The 27,333-nt window shown below is 32.0% G+C and overlaps 7 protein-coding genes across 15 annotated transcripts in view; 4 read left to right on the top strand and 3 right to left on the bottom strand.

The window, feature by feature from the left end:
• Positions 1 to 27,333, bottom strand: part of LOC128392822 (uncharacterized) — a 63,926-nt gene that overhangs the window by 30,331 nt on the left and 6,262 nt on the right. The window lies entirely within an intron of this gene.
• Positions 1,101 to 6,928, top strand: LOC128392578 (protein AF-9-like). Of its 3 annotated transcripts, XM_053352626.1 has the most exons (4): positions 1,101 to 1,470; positions 2,010 to 2,230; positions 4,003 to 4,404; positions 4,725 to 6,928. In XM_053352626.1, the coding sequence occupies exons 1-4, from the start codon at positions 1,284 to 1,286 to the stop codon at positions 6,678 to 6,680; spliced, it is 2,766 nt and encodes a 921-aa protein (XP_053208601.1). In that variant the 5' UTR covers positions 1,101 to 1,283; the 3' UTR covers positions 6,681 to 6,928. The 3 variants fall into 3 exon arrangements, with proteins under 3 accessions (XP_053208601.1, XP_053208608.1, XP_053208615.1); XM_053352633.1 differs by lacking the exons at positions 1,101 to 1,470; positions 2,010 to 2,230 and adding an exon at positions 2,531 to 3,427; XM_053352640.1 differs by lacking the exons at positions 1,101 to 1,470; positions 2,010 to 2,230 and adding an exon at positions 3,449 to 3,804.
• LOC128392812 (magnesium-dependent phosphatase 1-like) lies at positions 7,015 to 8,040 on the bottom strand. The gene is made up of 2 exons (XM_053352893.1): positions 7,905 to 8,040; positions 7,015 to 7,822 (listed from the first exon to the last, which is right to left on the bottom strand). Exon 2 carries the CDS (start codon positions 7,789 to 7,791, stop codon positions 7,252 to 7,254), a length of 540 nt encoding a protein of 179 aa, XP_053208868.1. The 5' UTR covers positions 7,792 to 7,822; positions 7,905 to 8,040; the 3' UTR covers positions 7,015 to 7,251.
• On the top strand, positions 8,175 to 11,451 carry LOC128392612 (nuclear hormone receptor E75-like). The gene is given in 5 exon segments (XM_053352663.1): positions 8,175 to 8,309; positions 8,413 to 9,112; positions 9,114 to 9,309; positions 9,311 to 9,884; positions 9,887 to 11,451. Coding segments are annotated over 4 exon segments (2,073 nt in total). The 5' UTR covers positions 8,175 to 8,309; positions 8,413 to 8,978; the 3' UTR covers positions 11,056 to 11,451.
• Positions 14,405 to 16,680, top strand: LOC128392622 (60S ribosomal export protein NMD3-like). Its single transcript, XM_053352675.1, has 6 exons — positions 14,405 to 14,577; positions 14,661 to 14,795; positions 14,879 to 14,972; positions 15,065 to 15,659; positions 15,737 to 15,885; positions 15,970 to 16,680. The coding sequence occupies exons 1-6, from the start codon at positions 14,531 to 14,533 to the stop codon at positions 16,465 to 16,467; spliced, it is 1,518 nt and encodes a 505-aa protein (XP_053208650.1). The 5' UTR covers positions 14,405 to 14,530; the 3' UTR covers positions 16,468 to 16,680.
• Positions 17,099 to 25,465, top strand: LOC128392736 (ubiquitin-conjugating enzyme E2 E1-like). Of its 6 annotated transcripts, none has more exons than XR_008326033.1 (8): positions 17,099 to 17,255; positions 17,515 to 17,601; positions 18,532 to 19,104; positions 19,545 to 19,595; positions 23,842 to 23,974; positions 24,724 to 24,871; positions 24,952 to 25,140; positions 25,357 to 25,465. XR_008326033.1 is itself a non-coding variant. In XM_053352828.1 (8 exons), the coding sequence occupies exons 4-8, from the start codon at positions 18,617 to 18,619 to the stop codon at positions 25,047 to 25,049; spliced, it is 918 nt and encodes a 305-aa protein (XP_053208803.1). In that variant the 5' UTR covers positions 17,099 to 17,255; positions 17,515 to 17,601; positions 17,667 to 17,703; positions 17,974 to 18,616; the 3' UTR covers positions 25,050 to 25,304. The 6 variants fall into 6 exon arrangements, 5 of the variants coding, with proteins under 5 accessions (XP_053208803.1, XP_053208809.1, XP_053208795.1 ...); XM_053352828.1 differs by lacking the exon at positions 25,357 to 25,465 and adding an exon at positions 17,667 to 17,703 and having other exon boundaries at positions 17,974 to 19,104; positions 24,952 to 25,304; XM_053352834.1 differs by lacking the exon at positions 25,357 to 25,465 and adding an exon at positions 17,667 to 17,703 and having other exon boundaries at positions 24,952 to 25,304.
• On the bottom strand, positions 25,007 to 27,164 carry LOC128392665 (BMP-binding endothelial regulator protein-like). 2 transcript variants are annotated; one of them, XM_053352735.1, is made up of 4 exons: positions 26,866 to 27,163; positions 26,122 to 26,586; positions 25,747 to 25,875; positions 25,007 to 25,596 (listed from the first exon to the last, which is right to left on the bottom strand). In XM_053352735.1, the coding sequence occupies exons 1-4, from the start codon at positions 27,020 to 27,022 to the stop codon at positions 25,325 to 25,327; spliced, it is 1,023 nt and encodes a 340-aa protein (XP_053208710.1). In that variant the 5' UTR covers positions 27,023 to 27,163; the 3' UTR covers positions 25,007 to 25,324. The 2 variants fall into 2 exon arrangements, with proteins under 2 accessions (XP_053208710.1, XP_053208702.1); XM_053352727.1 differs by having other exon boundaries at positions 25,747 to 26,586; positions 26,866 to 27,164.

Here is a 27,333-nt window from a genome sequence, read left to right on the forward strand (position 1 = left end):
AATGTAAACAAACCTTTTCATTTTCTTTTTTTTCCCATTTTCATTCCAATGGAACTTTTTTTCTTGTATTCTCTTTATTGGGAATTGATTGTAATATTGGTGTCACGACCTTGTACCTTGTTGGCATTTCTCGTTCATATGGTGGCCTTTATAAGGAGATGATAAGGTTAAGGGTAAAAAGGTTAGAGTTTATGTTTACATTAAAGTGAACATATGTGATTAGATTGAAGGGAAAATCATCATGAGAAAGAAAAAGTTACAGTTTTTGTTTTGTTTTCTTTTCTCCTTCCATTACAATTGACAAATCGAATCTGACCTTGGACTTTCTATTACTATTCTAGTTAACCTACAACCCTTTTCGTTGTTTAGCTTAACCCTAAACACGATACAAGGTCTTAGGTCACAACCTTTTCAAAACGGTAAACAACAGACGATTTTCATTCTATTGACATTGAGATTAACCATTTTAAAAGTAAAAGTGTTAACCCTTTCGACAATTTGTCCTTCGATTGTAACAATTTAACCCGAAGGGAACCTTTAGTGGCCTTGAAACATCAAAATCCAACCTGAACTCTAGGTTAACGGAACCAAAGGGTTACAAATAAAATACAAAAAAAAACAGAAAATCAATAAGAAAACCATGGAAAATAGAAAAGAAAAGAAATTAAAACTCTTACCATTTAAAAAGAGAAAAATATTCTGAAAAGATAACTAAACCTTTTAAACCAAAACAATCAGCTAATTGTAAAACCAAAATACTAATAACAATTAAAAAAATGAATCACCAAAACAATTAAACGAAAACATAAACAAACATTTAAAAACAGATTAATGATCAGAGTTTAAACGATAAAGATAAGAAAAACAACTTATCGTGATTAATAACAGTTCCAATAGATGAAAACAAATTAAAACAATTAATCACAATGATAACAAGAAAAAATTAAAAAGATAATTAAAATTAAAAAGATTAAAAAAAATCGCAAAGATGATTTCAAATCGCGCGCTCAAAATTCTGCAATGATTTTGATTTTTTTCTTCTCAAAAGCAACACCAGAGGGCGAAGAATTCCGATCCGAGCCTTTTAATTGTGTTTATCTTTTTTATTATGTTACCAATAGAGCCTCTGATGTCTCTTAATTTTTTGTTTTTGTTTGTTAATTAACTATTAGTTAATTAAATGTTTTTTAATTAGTATTCGAGTTATTATATATTGTCTATAAGTATTGGGTGAATCTTATTGTATCGGTGTTTTATTATCACAAGTGTATTTCTACCAAGAAATGAAGGTTGATGTTGAAGTCCAGATAGAGTTGGGCCATAGTGCAAGCCTCAGAGAAAAGCCTACGGCAGAAGGCTATACACATGATTGGACCGTATACGTTCAGGGTATTGATGGAGGTAATATTAAATATTATGTGGAAAAGGTGATCTTTTTACTACATGAAAGTTTCCCTAAACCGAGAAGAGGTGAGTAATCAATTGATATATCATGAGAAATTCATTTTAAAGCTTGGTCAAGGAAGAGAAAGAGAGGGAATTTTTTAGCTTCTTCTATTTTTCTCTTCTTCTTTTGCCACTTATATTTATATTATTTTTCTTTTTTTCTTCCTCTCTCGTTCTCGCCATCTTTCACTCTCACTATCTCTCTTTTTCTCTCTAATTTCATATCTCCCAAGGCCTTGTTGACTTGTTTATATCTATTTTATTCTATTAACTTGTATCTTAAATTTATTTTTCTTTGGTAAACAAACATATATAGTCACTTTTAGCTTCAACATCGATATTTGTTGTTCTTACTGTAGTTTTAAAGAGAAAACACTATATGTTTCTTTCTTGTTCTCTTTCTTTTACCTTCACTTTATATATGATAGTTACCTGTCAACCGCCATTAACGGCGCCATGATGGATATCATTTTTATGATGATGAAATTATTTTCTCTTATAATGAATATATTTTTTTATTAACGTTCTTCTCTTTTTCTTTTTTTTTCTCTCTCTCTCAACAGTTTTAAAGGAACCTCCATATCAAATATCAGAAAGTGGTTATGCTGGATTTCTGCTACCCATAGAGATATATTTTCGTAACAAAGATGAGCCAAAGAAGGTTGAATATACTTACGACCTTTTCCTCCAACTCCATGGGCCTTGTAACAATTCAAAACTCCAGAAGCTCACATTCAAAAATCCCAGTGATGATTTTAGGAAGAAACTTCTAAAAGGCGGAGGGGTATGTGTCATATATATCTCTCTCTCTCGCTCGCTCAATCCACTGACCATCTTACCAAATATCAATCAAAATTTATAAATTTCTAGATTATTTATATGTTAATACATTATGACACATATGTGATACGTAATTATCTTAACCCCCTTTATCTGTGTGCTCATGTTTACACCTTTCATGTTGCTCATTTTTGTCAATATGTTTCTGCTTTTAAACCAACGACCCTGTAATAGCTATAAAGCTTAACTCCATTGCGACAATTAGCTAATTCAAATGATTTTGATGAAAGCGGTTGTAGTACGTTATTACTTTAGGTAAATTAGAGATGGCGATTGTGAGCAACATGAATTGATGACTTTCTAATGAGTGTAAAGGCTTATTGTTCTATCTCCCGTCATTCCTCCCACCAGCTTACTCACCTGTTCTCCCAAAAAATTCTGCTATCTTATAATTTCTCTCCCTCTTCAACTCATTCACACCTTAAAATTATCTTTTCCCCCATCCACCATTTTCTCTCTCTCTCTCTCTCTCTCTCCTTGCCTCTCTAAAGTGCTTAAACCAGTCCTTATTACATTAATTTGATGTTGATCTTATTTCTAGAGAGTGAGGGGAGAGAGAAAGTTACATCTTGTTTGGAGAAAAATACCCAAAGAAAATATTCTCTTCTCCTCTCCTGTTTTTTATATGTTATTCTTTTTCTTCTCCACTGTTTTTTCCATCACAATAAGTGTCAACGTTAAATGTTAATTCATCCACAAGTTATTCTAATTAACCCCGTTTGCTATAGTGTTGATTCTCCTCTCTAATCGATAGGTTATAATTCATCAATCAATGTCGTGATATCTGTTTTCTAGTTTCTTTTCTTCTATTTAAAAACTGTTTCTCTTAGAGAAATAGCTTTTCTCATCTTCTTTTGCCTTCATTCATTCAGTTTCTTTCATCTGTTTCACTTACCTATCTCTCTCTCTCTTTCTCTCTCTATTTTTTCTCCAAATCCTCTTCACTTGTTTTTCTTCTTCACTTCTCATTATAACATTCATCTTTACCTTAATACTTGTTCATCAACAACATCATCAATATTTTTATATATCAACATTGTGAACCCAACAGATTTAACGCAATTCTGATACGTTTTAATCTTATTTTTGTTTTTGTTCTTGTTTTCTGGTGATGAAAAATCATGTTTCGATCCGGGCACAGGTTGGACAAACTTTTCCTATTTCCTCTTGTTTTCTTGCCTTTTAAATTTTGTCCATCACCCATTTAAATGTTACCCTGTAGTTGCTTTTGATCCGTTATGTTGATGAATGTTGATTTAACTGTACGACGTTTTAAGTGTATAGCCATGTGGCAAACAGGAATTGATGGCAAACAACTTTACCCCAATTTTATTTTTCTCTTTCTACTTTACTATTTCTCTTTCTTCATTCTCTTTCTTTCTTTCTTTCTCTCCCGTCTTTTTCTACCTGACTTGATCAATACTTTCACCAATTTCTTTTCTTCTGCTTGCTTTTTACCTGAAAACTCGCTCTCCTGTTTCCTGGTTTCCGTCCCGAAACTGGGACAAATTTACCCGTGTAAATGAGTAGCCAATTGTTTGATTGAATGAACATTTTTTCTTCATTTGAGAGAGAGAGAGAGAGAGAGAGAGATTTTGTTAACTCGCTCTCGTTCTCTCTGATTTTGATTGCATTATTTCTCTATTATTCCTCGCCATTTTACCTTTACTCACGATTCTAATTAACTTTGATTTCTATTTTGTATTCATTTTTTAGCTTCTCCATGATAGATCGCAAATTTCTGATTCTCCCTCTCGCTCTCTTCCTGCCCTGGCTTTGGGAGATGACAGTAAACACAGTCACAAATCTAGTAAATCGCTTTCCAGAGATGGTTCTGGGGAGAAGAAAAAGTCTAGTAAAATGGCGAGTGTCATACCTTCCAAAGACAAATCTCTACATAGTCAACAATCATCGTTATCTTCAACCCAAGGACAAACTACTACATTATCATCTCATCACTCACAGATCAGCAGTTATCACGAAAAAAGTGTCAACTCCTCCACTTTACCTCAACCTTCCTCATCTTCATCTCAGTCATTACAAGATCCTTTTACCGATCTTTTTGGTACCCCCATAAAGACCCGACCATCGCCCGATTCCCTGAATTTTAAGTCAAAGGTAAAACTCTCACACCAAATCCTCTTTCTCTCTCTCTTTCCATCTCCCTCTTTCTTTCAGTCGAAATGATTATTTACTTTTTTCTCCACCAATTATCTACCTCTTTAATGTTCATTTTTGAATACGTTGTCTTTTTTTTCCTTTCTCTTTCTCTCTCTTTCTGTCTTTCTCTCTATTCCATTTATTCAATCATCTCTTCTGTTCCACCAACTCACACGTTTACTTTTCTCTCCCTCTCTCCTTTTCTCCTGTTCTCGATTTATATTTTTCTTGGTAACTCATCATTTTTGTGTCTTTTTTTACTTACTTTGCAATTTTAGGATAACGGTGGAAATGGTAGTGGAACAAGCAAATCAAGCTTAAGTAGCCACAAATCAAGTACTAAGAAGATCTCACCGTCCGATAATATTAAATCTTCATCTGATCTGATAATTAAATCATCAGAAAAGGAAAAGAAACTGAAACCTATCAATGGAACCATAATTAGTTCGAAAGAAATCAAAACTGAAAAAGATGCCAAGCCAATAAAAGACAAGTCATTCAAGAAACGAGATGAAAGTCCTAAAGTAAAGAAAGATAAGCTTAGTAAGTCTTCGTTTGATGGAAGGCCAACAACTCCAAATTTAAGTGCCACTTCTTCAAATAAAAAAAGTTCCAGCCTGAATAATACAACTAGTATAAAAAAGGAAACCATCGATAATTTAAATGTCGGTGGAAGTGGAGGTATTAAAGACAGTAGCAAGAAAAGGAAACGAAGTCTCTCTCCGCCATCTTTTCCTCCTTCAACTGACAACACTGACAAGAAGGAGACCGAATCTCTAATCAAGTCAAGTAGTAAAGATGGTCTCTCGGAAAAAAGTCATAAAGAGAAATCAAAGAAACAGAAAGTTTCTTCTCGTGATCAAGTCTCATCAAGTGCAACAACTGGAAGCAATAGTAATCATAAAGTGAAAGATGTAAAGAAAGAATTGTCCACCTCGACAACAATTAGTTTAACCAACAATGAAAACACGGGTACAACAACATTGGAAATTAAATCGGTGAAAAAGGAGAAAACCTGGGACAGTGAGATGAAAAAGTCTCGATCAAAAGAGCATAAAAGTGACGAAGTAAAATCGAGTAGAGAAAATGTAAGCAAAGATGTTAACAAAGTTCAAGTTCGTGATAAAGAGATGCTCAAAGAGAAGGAAAAAGAACAACCTGTTCTCGAAAAGAAGGATAAAGAGAAAAGTAAAGAGAAATCTAGTAAAAATCGTGATAAAGATCGAGATCGAGATCAAAAAGACAAAGAAAAGGAAAAGAAAAGAAACAAAGAAAAAGATGCCATTCACGACGATCTATTCAGTTCAAAAGAACCCGTTATAAGTAAATATGCAAAGATTCCTAAAGAAAAGTACCTTGGTGCAAATTTAAACGTAAACAGTAACAATCATCTAAGTGGTCACGTTAACAGTTTACGAGAAACAAGTAGCAGTCCAGCATCAATTGTGTCCGGCTCTTTAACACCCGGAGGTGGTGCCTTCATCGGTGCACCTTCATCTGTTTCATCATTAAATGGTCCAATAACAACTTTAATGGCTGAAATGGATCAGGAATCATTACCTGTTTCCCCTTTATCATCAAGTTGTGATCCTCATTCACCTTTAACATTTGGTTCAAAAGATAAAATAACCTCATCTGATGATGAGAACAGTAATCCACCAATTGACCATAGAAGTACCAATCACTCAAGAGACTCCAATGGCAGTAAAAACAATAGCATAAACAATAATAATAATAATTCACTTAATATAAACAAATGTTCATCTATTCATGGTAATAATAATAAAAGAAAACAAGACAACACAGTGAGAGACGAACCACCGCCACCAATGAGGAATATACATTCAATGGAAAGGAATAAAAATATTCGAGAAAATCCTTCAAGTGGTAACAATAATAGTGGTAATAAAAAGAGGAAAGAAATTGATTCTTCACATCATGCCAAACAAATGGATCCAATGGATGACCCAATGGAAAACCAAGTATCTCCTAGACAAGCCAATAATAATTCCCGATCACAACCTTCATCATACGACTATGATTATATCAGCCAACTTAAAATATTACATCGTAAAATAAATGATCTGAGAGACCGCGATGTCCTCCAACGAATTGTAGATATAATTGAAGAAACAGGTCTTTTCAATATGACCAATGCTGCCTTTGACTTTGACTTAATGCAATTAGATAGAAACACTGTTCGTAAAATCCGACAATGTCTCATCTCAACCTGATGGAAACACAAAAGAATCAATTTAAACGATAAATCAATGGAATCACCTAAATAATAATATCAAACAAAAAAAGATAAACTCTCTTTCTTTAAAAACCATAATAATTATATCCAATATGTACATACCTTTGTACTTATGTAATAACTTCTTATAAATGTAAATATCACTTTTTTTCTTGTGCAATTTAATGTTTAAATGGTTACTTTTGATTAAGTAATTTCCTAATAAATATATAAATATATATTTAATTTGATTCTCGTCATTGTAAGTTAATTTTGTTTCGCGTTCTCTTGTAATCAACTGAGGATTTAATGACCGATCATATGTTAATCGATTTGGAGAATAGATAAGTTGACCATTGAAAGTCGAACAAATTTATTCACAAAATTATTGATCAATCCTAAATAGAGTTAAATCTAGTTAACATATTAATGGTGTTTATCTTTCGACCACCTTTAAAAGGTCTTCCTAGTATTGAGGAAACACTTTGGAACTGTAACATTTGTTTCCTTTAATTTACTTTTCTGTTGATAATCAGGTGATTTTTGTAGTTAAAGAGATGTTTAGTTGGTTAATTAGATGCTTTGAGTTTTTGTTTTTCTCCCATTGAAAGATTTTCCAAAGCTTTTTTCACCAAATCAACAGTTAATCCATGTTTGGGATTAACCTCGATACAATTAACACCTAAAGGAGCCAAATCATCAATGTTTCTTTTCTCGTCATCAAAGAGTATCATCTCTGAATAGGGAATACCAGTTGTCTCATGAAGATTGGTAGCATGGCGAGTTTTTCGAGCAGGGAAAACTTCTTGGTGTGAGAACAATTTATCCCAACCATAATAGAAAAGGAGAATCGGTCCTCCATGGTAATAGTAAGATCTTGAAACAGCAGCCAATTCAATTCCATGATCTTTAATCAAATTAAGAGCCTTCTCAGCTTCAGGGAAAGGTTCCATTTTAACACCTTTAGCATCGTAAACACTATTATCTTTCTTCATGTATGGTGGAACCATTTTAAATTGGTCAATTCCCCATGGCCATAAAGTATAATCCAAATCAATTAAAGCCAAACGAGGTTTTCCTGCAGCTCTCAACAAACTGGTAATTCTCATCTTCGGATTTTAAAGACTAAATGTACAAACACTGGGGAAAGAAAAGAAAATGAACACAGATTAATAACACAATTTTCTTCTAAAAAATGCAAATTATTGAGTCAAAAATTTACCGATTAATTAATTAATCACCGATGATTAAAATAAATTACAAATTTTAGGCTTCAAAACCAAAGATAAACACAGAGGCCAAATAGGACATTTTCCATTGTCGCCACCTGGTGGAAAAGAATTTCAACCAAAGCGGTGAGTTTAATTAACAATTAAGTTCCAATTGCAATTAATTAAGATTCAATGTGTGAGTTTTTTTTCATCGAACGAATTTTGCGATTTTCAAGCAATTAGATAAATTATTCAAGCAGAAATCAATGTTGATGTTTCTCGTTCTTGACTGGATCTAATTGCTTGTCTTAGTGATTAATTTTTTAATTATTATTAGTATTTTGGTTTTACAATTAGCTGATTGTTGTGGTTTAAAAGGTTAAGTATCTTTTCGGAATATTTTTCTCTTTTAAATCGTAAGAAATTTAATTTCTTTTCTTTTCTATTTTCCATGGTTTTCTTATTGATTTTCTGTTTTTTTGTATTTTTATTTGTAACCCTTTGGTTCCGTTAACCTAGTGTTCAGGTTGGATTTTGATGTTTCAAGGCAACTAAAGGTTCCCGTCGGGTTAAATTGTTACAATCGAAGGACAAATTGTCGAAAGGGTTAACACTTTTACTTTTAAAATGGTTAATCTCAATGTCAATAGAATGAAAATCGTCTGTTGTTTACCGTTTTGAAAAGGTTGTGACCTAAGACCTTGTATCGGGTTTAGGGTTAAGCTAAACAACGAAAAGGGTTGTAGGTTAACTAGAATAGTAATAGAAAGTCCAAGGTCAGATTCGATTTGTCAATTGTAATGGAAGGAGAAAAGAAAAGAAAACAAAACAAAAACTGTAACTTTTTCTTTCTCATGATGATTTTCCTTCAATCTAATCACATATGTTCACTTTAATGTAAACATAAACTCTAACCTTTTTACCCTTAACCTTATCACCTCCTTATAAAGGCCACCATATGAACGAGAAATCAACGGGTTACAAGGTCGTGACACCAATATTCTGTGTAAATCTCATCTCACTCTCAATATATTATTTAATATTCTAACAATTTAAATGTACTAACAATTATCATCTTAGACACAATGATGATTCTGAGTGAAAAAGATCTACAGTTATTATCATCCATGTCAAATACGAATATCACTTCGGAAGCTGATTCAAGTTTTAAAGACAGTGAATTAAAAATTGAATTTGATGGAACCACAGTTCTATGTCGTGTGTGGTGATCGAGCCTCAGGGTTTCATTATGGTGTTCATTCATGTGAGGGTTGTAAGGGTTTCTTTCGTCGTTCAATTCAACAGAAAATTCAATATCAACTCTGTACTAAAAATCAACAATGCTCAATCCTCAGAATAAATCGGAATAGATGTCAATATTGTCGTTTAAAAAAGTGTATCGCTGTTGGAATGTCTGTTAAACGCTGTTAGATTTGGACGTGTACCAAAACGTGAAAAGGCTAAAATACTCGCAGCCATGCAAAAGGTAAACGCTAATTGTCAAGAGAAACAATTAACTGAACAATTGGAAGATGAAAGTCGATTGTTATTAAATATTTTACAAGCTCACGAGGAAAACTGTGATTATACCAAAGAAAAGGTTATCCCGTTAATTGAGAAAGCTCGAGCTAATCCAGTTTACGCTCGATGTCCATCAACAATGGCCTGTCCATTGAATCCACTTCCACCCTCAATTGAAAATGGTGGTGGTGTTGGTCCACCTGATGGTGTAATGGAAGATTTTAGTGAAAGATTTTCACCCGCCATCAGAGGTGTCGTTGAATTTGATAAACGAATCCCCGGTTTTGCAATGTTATCCCAAGACGATCAGATAACTTTACTCAAAGCGGGTGTTTTCGAGGTGCTTTTAGTACGTTTGGCTTGTATGTTTGATAAATCGACCAATTCAATGATCTGTTTAAACGGAATGGTTCTTAAACGTGATTCCCTTCATTCACAATCAAGTGCTAGATTTTTACTTGATTCAATGTTTGGTTCTCTGAGATGCTCAATGCACTTGGATTAACCGATCATGAGATTGCCCTTTTCTGTGCGGTTGTTGTCATCTCACCCGATCGACCTGGTCTTCGTAATACTGATCTAGTTCAAAAGATTCACCGTAAATTGGATGATCTCCTTCAGAAAGCAATCATTTCAAACCATTCCGATAATCCTGGTCTATTCAGTGAACTTAAGAAAAAAATTCCCGACCTTCGAACTCTAAATACACTTCATTCAGAGAAACTTTTAGCATTCAAAATGGGTCCTAAAAATGGTCAACAATCACAACAATCACAACAATCACAACAACAACATCAACAACAATCAAATGGTTATCATAATTTATCAGCATCCTCATCACCTGTATCACCAATTTCATCATCATCACTTTCATCATTAAATCATCACAATGGTAACAGCAATAGTAGCTCAGACGGAGACAGAAATTGTAACTCACCTGGAAATATGAATACAACATCTACCTGTTCATATGCCTCATTATTACCCGTTCAATGGCAAAATTTCACGATTCGGGACAATAACGATGGACCTACTTCATCATCTTCATCTTCATCCTCATCTTCATCTAATTCATCATTATTATCGCGAACGACCAATAACATCAATAATTCAAATAACATTAACACCAATAGCTCATCTTATGGTTTAAATGAAGATGAAAGTTTATCATCATCATCACCAGGATCATATGATAGGAACAGTGTAACCTCATCAGATCACATTTTAATTACCAAATCAACTAAAAGTGCCAACGGATTAAATAATAACTCTAATAATAATAACAATAGTACTAATCATTATACAAACTCTAATTATCATCATCACCATCATCATCATTTAAATGGTCACAATCAACAAAATAACACCTCAAATAGCAGTTCATCATTAGCAAATCATTTTATTCTTGGTCAACGATTACTTCAACAATCAACTAATTCAACAATAGATACCAGTTCAAATATAAACAATAAGATGAGAGATAATAACAAATCTGGTTGCCCTCGAGATAATTTAATCAATTCATTTAATCATCATCGTTATCAAGAAAATAACAACCATCATCATAATAACCATTATGATAATTATCTCTCTCTCTCTCTCTCTCTCTCTCTCGACTTGTGTCGGCCAATGGTTGGTTGAAATTCGTCGTCGAACTGAAATGGAAAGTCTGAGTGCTCTTCAGGCTAAATCAGTCGCTCTAGAACAAGACTCTGTTCGTGCTCTATCGGTTCGATGTGCCTAAGTTTCAGTTCGAAAGGTTCGATTTGCTTCCGTTCAAATTATCGATGATATTGATATTCTCATCGACAATTTACCAGTAACTTGTGGACGACTTCGAGATTGTCAACACGATTTCAACATAATCTACAGTAACATTGTTAATCTTGTCGATACTTGTGCTCGTGGTCTTTTACGAGCACAAGTATCGACACCAACTTGATTAACCGATTTCGAAATTTACATAATTGTATATATAAATTAAATGTAATCACTGTAATTATTGAGTAAAAAATTTACCGATTTGAAATCATGTTTGGGTTTTTATTTAATCTTTTTAATTTTTTTCTTGTTATCATTGTGATTAATCGTTTGAATTTGTTTTCACATCTATTGGAACTGTTATTTTGGTTTTACAATTAGCTGATTGTTTTGGTTTAAAAGGTTTAGTTATCTTTTCGGTTTTGGTTGTAAATAGCTAAGCCCAGCTAAGGTCTAAAAAGCCAACTCTAAAGAGCAAAATCATAAGAGCTAATTTTTACAATGTGCATGACTTGAAAGTTCTTTTTCTCAATAGATGGCGCAATTAAAAAACTTTTTTTTTGAATTCATTATTCTGATTCAGCCGAGGGATAAATACAAATTATTGTTATCAATGAATTAATAATGGTCATTTTAATTAATGAAGTATTGTAGTGCGCATAGATCAGATGAAGCGTTATCTACTGCGCATAGTTTTGAGGAAAAAAAGTTTAATTATTCGAATTAATTAAATTCTGCTAATTTAGTGTAGTATTTGACCTTTTCAAGAAATTCAAAGGAGTCAATTAGTAGATTATCGTAATCAGAAGTCAGATTCAGGATTCTTTCATTGATATCTCTATATTTTCGGGTTCCAATTCCTGAGCGGGATCCATGAGCGGCCATGAGAAGCAGAACTTCATGATTATTTTGTTGTTTTATCAAACTTTCGATGAACATCCATAAATTTGCATGATTTCGACCAACTGATTTGTTGAATCCTGAGTGCCAGCCTTCTACGTGATTATTGGTCATCAAGTCAGAGTCATTATGATGATTCCGAATTTCCATGGGAAATCGCGATTCACAAAGTAAATATGTTCTTTCGAAATATTCAATAAAATTCATCATCATTGCATCATTGGGAGCTAAGGAACGGATTCTATGAAAACAAGGTACAATATCAGGTAACTGTAGAAAAGGTAGAGCCGATAGCCTTCTCACTGTGTCTTTCACTCCGTCCAATTCTGATTTGTATCTTTCGATTAATCCATGTTTACCTACATTCCGCCACAAACTTTGGCCAAAGTGAAAAAGACAACATTTCAATTCACATGATTGAAACAACTGTTTCGAAGATGATACTCAATTGAATCACAAATTGTACGATTTAGATTCATTTGCGTGAATGAATGATCGTAACAATGAACTTTTGATAGACTGATCTTTTGTCCATAAAGAAAAAACTCGCATTGGACCTTTGATTGTCAATTGTCGATAATTAATACAATGGTGATCAGTTTATTCCATTTCAACTTAACTTTTACCTGAAAGTAATTTCGTCTGAAACAACCGTTTCGAAGATGATACTCAATTGAATCACAAATTGTACGATTTAGATTCATTTACGTGAATGACTTCGATCACCAATCGTTCGTTTTTTACTATGTATATAATTGTCAAAAACTAGTAAATTTGCACCTTTATTGGATTTCACGAAGAAAAAATTATTTTCCATTTCATCAATTATTCGTAGAGTTAAAACTATCACGATGAATGGCGAAGGAAAAATGATTCAGAAAATATATTCTCCAAAAATTCAATAAATAATAAGTAAATCTATTTATTCATGAGAAAAACAATTTAGTTTAAACATTTTAATTTCGAATCTTCAATTGCAATTTAATCTACAGGGCAATTCAGCTATTTTTACCGATGTTTTTTGCGATTTTCTCAGCAACTAAAAGTCGTAAAGACACGAGACTTGAGTGGTATGAGTTTGAGCAATACTTGTTTGTCATATCAAAAGATCAAGGTCATTCAGGTCATCGGTAAAATAACACGTTTCGAGGTCATCTGAAGGTAATTCTACAAAGAAGAATATTCAGAGACACTACTGACAAGTTTTGAGGTTTCTATGAGCTTTGCAATGCACGTTATGATGAATTTATTGCATAGAAGATTTTCAGCAGTTATTCAATTAAATCCAATTATATTCAATTGCCCTGTATTTAGCGATTTTGAGTTTAGCCTTTTAGACCTTAGCTCTTAAGACCTTAGCCCTTTAAGTTTAGCTGTTTAAACCCTTTACCATCTTTTCGGAATATTTTTCTCTTTTAAATCGTAAGAGTTTTAATTTCTTTTCTTTTCTATTTCCATGGTTTTCTTATTGATTTTCTGTTTTTTGTATTTTTATTTGTAACCCTTTGGTTCCGTTAACCTAGTGTTCAGGTTGGATTTTGATGTTCCAAGGCCACTAAAGGTTCCCGTCGGGTTAAATTGTTACAATCGAAGGACAAATTGTCGAAAGGGTTAACACTTTTACTTTTAAAATGGTTAATCTCAATGTCAATAGAATGAAAATCGTCTGTTGTTTACCGTTTTGAAAAGGTTGTGACCTAAGACCTTGTATCGGGTTTAGGGTTAAGCTAAACAACGAAAAGGGTTGTAGGTTAACTAGAATAGTAATAGAAAGTCCAAGGTTAGATTCGATTTGTCAATTTAATTGACTCAATTGTAATGGAAGGAGAAAAGAAAAGAAAAGAAAACAAAAACTGTAACTTTTTCTTTCTCATGATGATTTTCCCAGCAATCTAATCAAATATGTTCACTTTAATGTAAACATAAACTCTAACCTTTTTACCCTTAACCTTATCATCTCCTTATAAAGGCCACCATATGAACGAGAAATCAACGCGTTTCAAGGTCATGGTAATGTAACAATCAATTTCTCATAGAGAGAATTAAAAAAATCCAATGTTTTTTTTCTCAAAAATTTCAACTCTTTTTTCCAATTAGTGAATAAAACGAATTTCTTTCATTAGAATAAAACAAAAACCAGAATAAAGTGAATAGAATACAGCAATTGGATACAACAATAATTCTACAATTTATTCAAATAGAAATCAAATAAAAATTGATTCTTAGAAATTGAAAAAAACTGATTAACTTCAATTAAAAAATAATCGAACTTTTTTTCTTCTTTTGCTGCCATCTAGTGTTCTATTTACGAAGTATAAAGATAAACACATGTTTGCATTTGGAAAATTTTCATTCTTGTTTAATTGTTGATCCACGTTGATCAATTTCTTTGTAATTAATTAATTTTATTTACAATTAATTTTCGATTCTTATTGAATAAGATTAATTCAAAGTCATGGAGTACTTGGAAGCTGATCAAATCACTCAAACACAGGGTAAAATGTAAGTTAATTTCAATTAATTGTCCATCAATTTTTTTGTTCTTTAAGGCTCATTCGTTTTTTGTTTATTCTTTCATCATTTAGATTATGTTGTGTTTGTGGTGTTTTAATTGACCCTAATCCATCTAATATGTGTGCATCTTGTTTGAAAACAAATTTCGATATAACCCAAGATATTCCTAAATCAAGTAATCTTTACTTTTGCCGAGGCTGTGAAAGGTAAGTTGATTAACTTTGATAAAACCACAAAGAATCATTTTCCTTTGATTGATTTTTTCCTTATCAAACAATTAATCTCCTAGATATCAGCATTCTCAAGGAAATTGGATTAACTGTGAATTAGAATCACGTGAATTGCTGTCTTTGTGTCTTAAAAAATTGAAAAATCTTAACAAGGTTCGTATATTTTGTATTGTTATTAATTTGTTTCTCTTGATCATTTTTTTATCATTTGATTTTCCTCTCAAACAAAATTGACTCTTCTCTAGGTTCACTTAACAGATGCTTCATTCGTTTGGACTGAACCTCACTCGAAACGGGTTAAGGTTAAACTGACCGTTCAACAAGAGGTCCATGGTGGAACCGTTTTACAACAAGTCTTCATTGTCGAGTATGTTGTTAACAATCAATTCTGTGAGGCTTGTCATCGACGAGAGGCCAAAGATTTCTGGAGAGCATTGGTCCAAGTACGACAAAAGGTTAACCATAAGAAAACCTTTTTCTTCCTTGAACAATCAATTCTTAAACATAAAGCCCACACCAATTGTACCTCAGTAAAAGCGACAACGGAAGGTGTTGACTTTTTCTTTGACAAGAAAGATGATGCTCGAAAATTTGTCGATTTTCTTCAAAACGTTGTACCTTGTCGATATGTTCCATCCCAACAATTGATCACTCACGATGTTCACAACAACACTTTCGTCTACAAACACTCATTTTCAGTTGAAATTATTCCAATCTGTAAAGATGATTTAGTTTGCCTTCCACCTCCGCTCGCAGCCTCACTTGGTAACATCGGGCCACTTTGCTTAGTTCTAAGGGTCACCAATAATATTTATCTACTTGACCCTTTCACCCTAAGATGTAAGTATTTTCATATTAATTTGTTTTCCCAATCAAATCGTTAACCATTTTCTTCAAATTTATCCAAATTAATTTAGATGCTGAACTGACTAATCAAAACTACTGGAGACATCCTTTCAAAGCTTTAGCCAATTCTAAACAATTAGTTGAATATACAGCAATTGCTGTTGACATAATTAATAGGAAACAAATTCCTGGTCAATCAAAAGCTCACATGTCCACAAAGGTTTGTTTTCATATTGATTCAAATTTCAGAAGAATCTTTTTCATATTCTAATTGTAACTAATAATCTTCTCTTAAATTTTGTAGCACGCATTAGCCGACGCTTATGTCCAACGAAGTAGTGACCTGGGATCGGCTGAATCAGAAATGCACACTCGAACTCACTTGGGTCATCTAATAAATGCTTTCGATCGGGTTATGGGCTATGATATGGCAAATTCAAATTGGAATGAACCAAATTTTGAGAAATATGAGATTGAAAATCGAGGTAACATTCCGGATGTTATTTTGGTTAAAAAATTCTATGGAGATCGGTCAACTCGTAAACGTCTTCGAAGATGGAAACTGAAACGAATTGAGGTTATCGATGACACAGCATCTTCGGAAGGTGATGATATCGCTGAATTTATGGATGATTTAGAAGAAGATCCCATGCTTCGTGAGCGTGTTAATGTTTACCTTGATAAGAAAAAGATTAATTCAGAAATGGCGGTTGACACGGACGATTTGGATCATGAAGGAATACCCCAGATCACTTTACAAGAGATGTTGGAAGATTTAGATCTTGATGAAGACGAAGATTAATCATAATACCATTGAAAACAAGAAGAGAAAAACAAAATCGATTGACAATTTGTTTTTCTCACAATCACAATTAACAGTTATAACTAATATAATATAAATTAATCAATTTATAATAATAATTTACAAGGGTGTTAGTTGATATTAATTTCACTTGAATCTTTTCAAATGATCAAAATCAGTTGAATGTCAATAAAACTTTTTCTTTGACTTTCATTTCTGTCAATCAAATGATAACATTAATATTATACAAAATTGCGATAATCAATAATGTCCAGTGAAAAACTTTTCCCCCTCTAATTGTCTTCTTCATCCTAACGATCATCATACTCATAATAATAACTCATTAATTCAATATTTCGGTCACGATGAACACAAATGAACTTAAATTGATAATTTAAATTTCTGTCCATCAACACAAAGATCCTAATGGTCATCAAATCTTTACGAGCCTCGTAATATCCTGGAAGTAAAATCCATCCATAATTAGCAACACACCCTCCAAAAATTAAATCAATTTTCACTCAGTATTTGAAACAAATAGACATTTACAATAAATAGTAATCGAGGAAAAAGTTTCATTGACAAATCGACAAACTAATTGAACATATGATTCGCTATGGAATCGCCACCTGGTGGTAAAAAGAGTTAATCTTGGTCGCACTTTTAATCATCACTGATGAGAAACAGTTTAATCAATTGTGTCACTTTAATTAGTTTGGAGAATTGAATCTCTCTCAATGAGATTAATTACCAATTACAATTATTTGTAATCACTATTCTTATTTGGGGTAAGTTTCTTATTCAATCAACTCTGTTTTTCGAAAATTTTTCCATTTCAATTTTTTGTTTTCTCTTTTTCTTCTTCTACATTTGCTTTTTTTGCTTCTTTTCTCTTTTTTTTCTTTATGGTCATTTTTCTTTTCCTTTCTGTCTGCAGTTTCATCTTTTGTGACATTTTCATCTCTTTACATCTTCTTGCCTATCCCAATGTTATTAATATTGTTCCATAATTTCTCTTTAATGATCATTTTTTCTCTTTCTCTTTAGAAAGCAAAAAGCATTTGACAAAACCACAGCGACACCGAATTCATAACAAACAAAACAAACCCTATGAGAGTGTAAACACTTATACCGGTAAGAGAAAAATCTTTGTTCTTTCATCGACATCTTTTTTAGAATTTATCATATTCTTTTAATAGATTTTACCTTTGTTTTTTATTTCAAATTCTAAATCAAGTAAGTAAATTATGGTCCATTGTTTAACGAATTAGCTCTGAGAATAGCTTTTAATGCTATTTCTAAATCTTTTTTAGTTTCTCCTTATTTTTTACTTCTTTCATGTTCTCTTCTACCGAGACAAGAAGAAGAAGAAGAAAAAAACAGAGAAACAACAAGATTAAGAATAAACAAGTGACCTCATCTTGATAATTCTTTAGAGAATATAAAATGTTTCTTTAAAATTTATCTCTCTCTCTCTCTCTCTCTCCTTCCTCCCTTGTTTCCAAGCCATTTCCTGTCTTGAGCGTTTAATTAATTTGCTCAATGAATGTTGATTCCATCGCTTTCTATTCAAACTTGAATATTTCCACCATCAACATGGCCCTTCATTTCTGGTCAAATTCTGTTTAATATTAACAAGAAGCTCAGGCCTGATTTGATTATTATATCTCATCTTTCGCTCTCTCTGTCTCTCTTTCCCTCTCTGTCTCTCTCTCTCTCTCTTTCTCTCTTTGCTTTTGTTATTTTGTATTTTATATGCTTATGCCTCTTAGCTTTTCTCTATACTCCTTGAAGGATCTTTTTCTCTTCTCTCTCTCGCTTTTTCTCCTCTTCCTCTTTATTCAATCCTCATCATTTTCTCTTCGTCTTTCTCTTCTTTTTTTCTCTTTTTCCTTGCCTCATTTTCCCAATTTTTCCATATCTTTACTTACTGTTTTTTCTCTCCTTTTTATTCTTAAAATTTCATTTTTTCTCTGTGCAAATCAATCGGTGAAATCTTTTTTTTCCTCGTTTAATTTTCTTAGATTGTTTTTATTTTCTCTCTTCCTTTTCAATATTCTACAGTTACAATAGTTACCTTATTCTTTTTGGACCTTATATATAGTTGTAACTCTCTACCTGTTCTTACATCTAAAGAAAACTATCAAAGATGAATGAAGAAAGATTAGATAGAGAAAGAAACAAAAGAATGAAGGTTAGTGGTGGTCGTATCTCAGGTAGCAACTCATCTACCACTCCAACAACCGATGCCTCATCATCTTCATCATCAGCTGGACCAAACAACAATTTACCTTCGACATCGAATTTTAATAACAGTGTCTCCCTTTCGATGCCAAGTTCTTCTAATGGTACCCATAGTGTATCGTCGGCTTCTGCTTCTTCTTCTCTATCAACTTCTACAACCTCCTCATCCACCTCCACCTCTTCATCTTCATCTTCAGACTCCAGTAATTCTGCAAGTCGTGGATCGATAACCAATGGATCCAATGGTCACATTGAATCAGGTGAATCGGAATCTGCCCGAAACGCAGCAACTCCAACTTCCACCGAACGAGTTAAATCAAGAGAAACCTCTCTCACTCATCGATTTCATGATAATCCTCGAATGCACAAATCATTATCAACCAGTGCTAAAAGGTTTGAATTGCTTATTTCTCAATCTGTTTCTTTGTTTCTCTTTTTCAAGAGAGAGAGAAAAAAAGTGCTCATGACTTTGTTGTTATGTCTCTTTCTCAGCTTACAAGTTGTCCAACTCCTCTTTTCTTCAAAGTGTTTCTCTATCTCTCTTTCTTTCTCCCTCCCTCCCCATTTCTGTCTATCTTCTCTTCTACAACATGATCGATTTAGTTTAGCGTTAACCATCATCATCATCATCTTGCCTTTTCTCTTTCAACCTTAGCCCTGTATTTCTATAACGCTTGTTTTCCCTCAAATCTGACTTATATCCTCATCATTTCTCCCTCTCTCCTTCTTCCCTCTTTCATCCCTTGTCTTCTCTCCCTCTTCATCTATTTCATCATTAACTTACCTCTCTTTTTGCTCCTTTTCTCTCTCTCTCTCTCTCTCTTTCTCTATAGGATTCAGAAAGAGCTTGCAGAGATTACCCTGGATCCTCCGCCAAACTGTAGGTAAGGTTAACATTTATTATGAACGCTCTTTTTATTTACTTGGTCAATGTTGACATGAGATGAAAAGTAGAGAAAGAAAAAAATTTGTTCGTTTCAAGTTATATCAAACTGTCAAAGGTAAAGTACTCTGATCGGATCTCAGAAAGAAGCTAAGTAAAAAAACAATATCTATGTAATCAGATTTGTTCTTATTGATATTGATTCAATAACTTTGTTAATCTTTACTATTTTTACGACAGAATAGCAAAGAGCAATGTGACATTACATTGAACAAATCAGTTGAGAAAAAAAGTAAACGACTCAAACTAATCAGTAAAATTGGAACAAATCTGCTCTCTCTCTCTCTAACTCACTCGCAATACACATTTGATTATTACACTATTTTCTCATTTTGTCATAGACTTTTCCACCTTTTCTATTACTAATTCTCAAACAAGATTTCTTAATCAATAGTAAATCACATTTTTTTAATAGCAAACAACTAACCAATTTGGTAAATGCAATCAAATTAATTCTCTAACATAATCGTCAGCTAATTTGATTGTTGTGACAGTGACCCAATATTAGAAAACGTTGATAAACTCATAAAGTATCGATCGTCTAGTCAACTTATCAACACCAAATTATCTCAAATTATCAAATTTCAAATTATTTTCATATTAATGTTGTTGTTGACAACACACACACACACATCTCGTATCAATCGATAAGCCTTCACTTGCGTGTTTATCCATTCAAATAAAGTGAGAGAGAAACTCACATATTATAAAAACTTATATCAAACTTGATAGAAGATAATCTGTATTTTTTTTCTCTCTCACTCAATTCAAACTCTATTCCGATATCAAAAAAAAAGTTCATGCACTTTTTTTCAATTCCTGTTCATTATGTTCCATCACCCTGATCATTATTTTCACCATTCACCTTTTAAAGTACATACAAATACGATTCGAAATGAAGTTCTCTCCATTTCCACCCATATCTATTTTCTATTCTTATTCATCTCGTTTACTTATCATTCTACTCTCTCTCTCTCTCTCTCTCACTCACTTTATTATTCGTCTTCTTTTCATCTTATTCTCTCCTTGATCATCATCCTCATCTTGATGTATTTTTTGAGTCTGTCAGCTTTTTATGCGTCTTCTCTTGTTATATTATTGTATTAGCCAGAAAGTGAATTGGATTAGATTAAAGGAAACAAACTGATTCCATGAAATAAAAATCTTCTATCATGGTAATTGTGAATATAAATAGATTTCAATTAGAAATGATCTTTGTTTCATTTCTCTGTATTGTTTGATTGCTATTTCCACTTTTACAATTAATTTAATTTCTTTAATTCATCTCCACCAAATTCCCAATATAATCAATCCATTTATTATACATCTATCTTACTATTATTATGTAAACAATTTATTGACAGTTTTCATTTGGTGTTTTCTTATAAATAATAATAATCTTATTAATCAATTTATGATGATGATTATTATTAACCAAATTATCATGATATTTATTTATTAATTATACTTTGATCTTTCATCTTATTAATGTTTTTCTCTTCCTTCTCATTCAATCATCACCTTATCATCTCATCTCATTTCCTCTTCTTCATTTTTACCCTCATGTTAATCATTGATTAGTTTTTCTGGACTAATGGATTGTTAATGAACTTTTATTCTGTCTATTGATTTTTATCAACATCTCTATGAATACATATTGTATTAATACTATCAATTATCTTAACAAGTAAAAGTTAAAGTGTATGTGCCCGTAAACATTGTTATTATCAATCAATTGGTTAATTAATTTCACCGCTAATCACCATTAGTGATTAGTTTTCACTCTGATTTTGTCCATTCAGATTAATTCATTGATTAAGTTTGTTAGCTTTTCATATTATCAACAAATTTCAATTAAAATGTCTTTTAATGTATTACTTCATATGATACAGTTGATTCATTTAGACACAGACTCAATTGAAGGAAACTTTCCTTATCATGATGATATTTAACCATGAAGATAACACAGAATTGAAATTCTCATTGATTTCTGTAAATCTCTATCATTGTTAGGTAAAAAAAATTTTTTCTATTGCAAGAAAATCACGAAACTGATATTAACTATGATACATTAGTTATTATACTTTTCATGAGAAATTTCAACACTTGAATTGATATTTTCTTGAATCCATTGAAATGTTGAATCAATGATAGTCTGTATAATTTCATGATAGTAAACTATTACTACTGATTCTGATTTGAAACGATTCACCCACCAGCAATTAGTTGATCTTATTTGATTGCTACAGATAATGAAAAAAAAGGTCAACAAAACTCAGCCAAGTCTATTAGGTTAACATGGTTAATAATTGAATATTCAATTTGAAATTAAAATTACATCATTGAACTTAATCTCTAATCTTTCCTCTCATGTAAATACTATTCATGTTACCATGAAGATCAGGCGTAATAAAGATATTACAGAACTTGTGATTTAATTGTTACTTTTTATTTATATTTCTCATTTTAAGAATTACTTTTGATACTTTGGATGAATTTTGATGAAAATTTCATTCATTTGTTTAAACTTTGATGAATTTACTGTTCATGTTGACATAATAGTCTCATAACTTTTACAATAACTAATATATTATGATTATTATTGTAATTAAGTTAATCTAAATCTCTTAATGAAATTATCCTCTTAGTGATTAAAACAATGTTCCCCTCAATCATTTACTGTCAACTTATGAAAGCTTATACATCTAATTGTGTCATCACTTACACTTCTCCAACTCTTCCAACTGAATCTGAATTTCATATGATCAGAAAAAAACAACTATTTGTTATTTTCCTTTATCCCTTTTTTTTATTATCATAATTATCAGACAAGATAACAGACAAGTTATTGGAACTTGAAAAGCCCTGAGGTCAATGAGAGAGTAATAATGAATCTGTATAAAAAAAATCAAGTAAAGAAGAAATAAAATCGATCATTTTCCTGCATAAAAATTTTCCATAGAATTTAAAGTGAAAATAATGATGAATATCATTTTATTCAGAAAAAGAGAGGATCAGAATTCACATGGTTTTCTATTATCTATTCTGGTCTATTCTCATACAGAACATCAACTTTGATCATTTTTCCTCAACACAGATTATTGATTCTGGTTTGAATATAAAGCTTATCAACAGAAATTCACTCAACATGAATTGATTTACTTTTGCTGGATTTTGTTTCAATGATATTATTATATTTTTACCTTTTCCAAACTTATTTCATATCAACGATTAGTTTGCAAAAGAAGCTCATCTATCATAGTTTATGGTTTATAACCCATGAAAATTGATATAAATTTATTTCAGTAATTAGCTAAATAGTAACAGTTTATTAACCGATGAAAATAACCTGATTATCTACCTGTGTTTATCTCAATCTTAATATTTATCTTAATATAAGTTTTTGCTTTTACGATTGATTTTGTATTTTATCAAATCAAATTGCAATGTATAATATTTTATGTGTTTGTATTGGAATTGAAATTGGAAGTGTTCATATACAACCAATTGGTTAGAGATTTTGATATAACAAGTTAATTTAAATGGATCACGAAGTAATTTCAGTTGATGATATCAAATGGTTTCACTTGATAACTACCAGAACAGTTTAACAAGGGTCAATTTGATGATGGTGGTGACGATGACCATCATTGGAAGACATGAGCTCTATTCATCTCTCTGTTTCTCTACCTTCGTAACTTCCCATTTTCTTTTCATATATTGAGAAGAAAAAAGCATTTTTACCTTTCTTCTAGTTTTCTTCTTCTCATCTTTCTCCTTCCTTAATCGAAATACATCTCTCTCTCTCTCTCTCTCTCTCTCTCTCTCTCTCTCTCTCTCTCTCTCTCTCTCTCTCTCTCTTTCTTTCTTTCTTTCTTTCTTTCTTTCTTTCTTTCTTTCTTTCTACTTTATTTTCCTCTATTTCTCTTGGTAGAAAAGAGAAATCAACTTTGTGAGAAATAAGGTTGACCTTTTTCTCGATTTCCACAAACAACTTAATCTCTCTCTCTGTCTATTTCTCATCTCCTCCTCTTGGAAATGTCTTTTTGATACTATTCAAGTTTCTCTTTCTGTATTTGGGTTCGGTTTTGTTCTGATAAAAAAATGAAAATGTTATCACTCTAATTTCGACCTGTTTGTTATTATTTTTGCTCTAATGTTTTTATTTCGTTTTCTTCCTCATTTAGTGCTGGTCCAAAAGGCGATAATCTATACGAATGGGTATCAACCATATTAGGACCTCCAGGATCAGTTTATGAAGGAGGAGTTTTCTTCTTGGATATTCATTTCTCACCAGAATATCCATTCAAACCTCCAAAGGTTGGAACTTTAATTGTGATCACAAAAATAATAGAAAAAGAAGACAGAAAGAAAGAAAGACCTTTTCATCATTGTACTAACTGTTGTCTCCAGAGGGAGTTGGTTACTCCTTACTTGCTGTCGTAGTAATAGTTTCCTTTTTGCCTTCGTCTTCCTTTACATCATCATCTTCCCAGTTGATTGGCAATCCTTTCGGAAAATTAAATCACCCAAACAATTTAATTGGAAAAATCAATTAAATCTTCTCAAAAGTCTAACAACTTGTCTTATCAAGTGATAAATTACAACTTTTTGTATCTATTTCAATGATAATCATTCAAATTCATCACTGATTTGATTGATATTCCTCTCTACTAATTGAAAGTTTTAGTTATTAGTTTTCTTCCTTTCTCCAAGTTAAATTACAATTCAATTTGTTTATACTAACCAATGAATGTAATTTAATCTTGATTAATTACACTAGAAGACCAATTAGTTTGTTCAATGTTATTCAAGTTAAAAGAAATGAAATTTTAAGATAAGAAAAATATTAATCATTTAATACAAAATTAGGAGCCATTATTGTACAATATATACATTTTCATACAGATCAATTTGAATGAATAGTTGATTTTTTTTATACAATTTACAATATTATCAAGGACTGATAATGTTAACATGATATGTTATTGAATGAAATGTTATCCTTGTTGAATTTTACTCAAATATGAGAAATTTTTGTTGATAATTTTTCTCTCTCATTCCTAAAGGTCACTTTCCGAACTCGAATCTATCATTGTAATATAAATAGTCAAGGCGTTATATGTTTGGATATATTGAAAGACAATTGGAGTCCCGCTTTAACTATTGCCAAGGTTCTGTTGTCAATTTGTTCACTATTAACAGATTCCAATCCTGGTAATATAAACTTTACATCAATTTAATTATTTGTTATGATGAAAATTTCAACTAATTTACGTTTTATTTTCTTCATTTAGCTGATCCTCTTGTTGGAAACATAGCCACACAATATTTACAACATAGGGAAGAACATGATCGAATTGCAAGACTTTGGACTAAACGATACGCGATGTAATTGTGTTAATTAATATCTTGGTCTCTCTTCACCCATTAGCTTCTTTGTCTCTATATTATCTGCACGAATCTTATGAGCGAAAAAAATTGATGTAAAGCTTATATTTTTTATTAATAATATACTCTCTCTCTCTCTCTCTCTCTCTCTCTTTCACTTTCTCGCCTCTTCTCGTTCATCCTCATCACCTTTATCACTGTTTCCTTTTTCATCTTCCTTCATCATCTTACTTCCTTATTCTTATTATTGTTCGTCTTCTCTCTCTATCTCCTTCTTGGTCAACTCATGTTGAAAATTTTCTTCTTCTTAGTCCGTAATCGAGTATATTGATACAATTTGAGAACAATTACATCTTTTGTACTTCGATGTCCACCAACTTTCCAAGAATTAAAGAACTTCGTCAGATCGGTTGATCTTAATCCACGTTTAGTCTTTAAATCGTCCTTTGGATTACCATTGAAGTTCCCACAAAGTCCACAAACTTGACCTTTATAACTACGAGGAATGAAAATCTGAGTTGTATCATGACGATTCCATGTTACACGAATTCCTATTAAGATAAATAAAATCAAATTTCCAACAAAAATGAACCAATTGGAAAATGAACACAAAATCAATTAAAATAGACGAAAAACAAAATCAAGAGAAAAATAATAAAATTCAATTGATTGAAAAGTAAAATTTGGAACAATTAACTTACCAATATTTGATCGAACTATAATCTTAGGTCCATCTCGAATGACCGAAAGGACACCGAGTTTGACATAAGGTAAATTGATCTCTTTTCGTCCAATTTTAACACTCGATTGACTTATTCGAACTTTAATTCCTTTAATTTTAACGACAATTGTATTAAATGAAGGTCTAATTGGTGGTGTTAATTTAGATGATTGGTCTAGATGATTACTTGTTATAATTGAATAATTTAATTGGTGATGATTGGAATTAGTGTTCATGAGGGGATGATGATCTTTAATTGTATTACTAGTCCAAGCAGCGGAAGTTGCAGGTAAAAATGATGAAGAAGATGAAGATGAAGATGAGGATGAGGATGATGATGGAGTTGATTCATTACCTGAATCAGTATTCACTAAATGAACTGAGAAAATTTTCTTTGAACAATCTCGAGTTGCAACATAATTAAAACGACCAATATACTTGTAGGAAAAACCATCAAAGGTCAATAATCGTGACGGATTTGAATCAATTTTACAAACACCGAAACCGTTTTTGTTGTTTAACTGTTGCTGATGATTAGAATTAACTTTATTACGATTGTTGTTATTGATTCCAATCGCAGAGACACTGCCACTACCGACACCATTTTGATATACACTTGCCTTGGCACTACCGAACCCTCCGGAATTGAAAAGCCCACTACCACTTAGTCCACTTCGACCTCCGCCTTCAAAACCGAAACACGATTCCCTTTGACATGTAACCTCACCAGCGACACATTTACATGATATGTTACATGGATCCTTGGGCAGGAACGGAACTTTAATCAACTGACCTTCGTTTGCGCACTTAATTGGTGAACCTGGAGAAATGGTGATTGAACGAGAAAAAGAATCATTTAATTAGTTGAGTGATTTAATCCAAGAATTAATCAATAATTTGATTGATAATAATTGATTGGTGATCGTTGTGATCTGATGTAACCAATGGTGGAAATGAATTGAGTAAAACGAATTAAAAAATAATAACTAAAAGCAAATTTCCTTGGAAACAATTGAATCAATGATTAAATTACAACAATTCAATCACAATAAAAAATTGATGAACATTATGATTAAGTAAATGATTAAAGATTTTGTACCTTGGATGAAACTTAAATTCTTGGAACATGAAACTTGGATAAATTTTTGATTAATTATGATAAAAAGGATTAAAGTTGATAGAATACAATCTACTATGAACGTTGACGATGAAAATACTGATCTTTTAATTGTTTCATTGGTAATTAATGTTATCATATTGTAGATATTAGATGACAAGATGAAAGATGAAAGATGATGAGGTTTATGGATGAGGATGATGAAGGATGATGAGGTATTTTGATATGTTCCAAGTTTTTCTCCTTCCAAAGTAACTTGTACTTTCTCTTGTTTCAAACGAAATGAAAACTGGTCGAGATGAAGAAGAGAAATCTCTCTCTCTCTCTCGCCTTGGTCATCATCATCATCATCTTCTTCTCTCTCTCAATCTCTCTTTCTCTCTTTCTTTTTTTCTTTCTTTCTTATAACAAACTAGCTCGTTCGCTCCCAATAATCTTCCGTTCAAACTT

The sequence above is a fragment of the Panonychus citri genome, unplaced genomic scaffold (genome assembly GCF_014898815.1).
Source record: "Panonychus citri isolate SS breed McGregor unplaced genomic scaffold, ASM1489881v1 Contig00011, whole genome shotgun sequence".
NCBI classification, from domain to species: domain Eukaryota; kingdom Metazoa; phylum Arthropoda; class Arachnida; order Trombidiformes; family Tetranychidae; genus Panonychus; species Panonychus citri.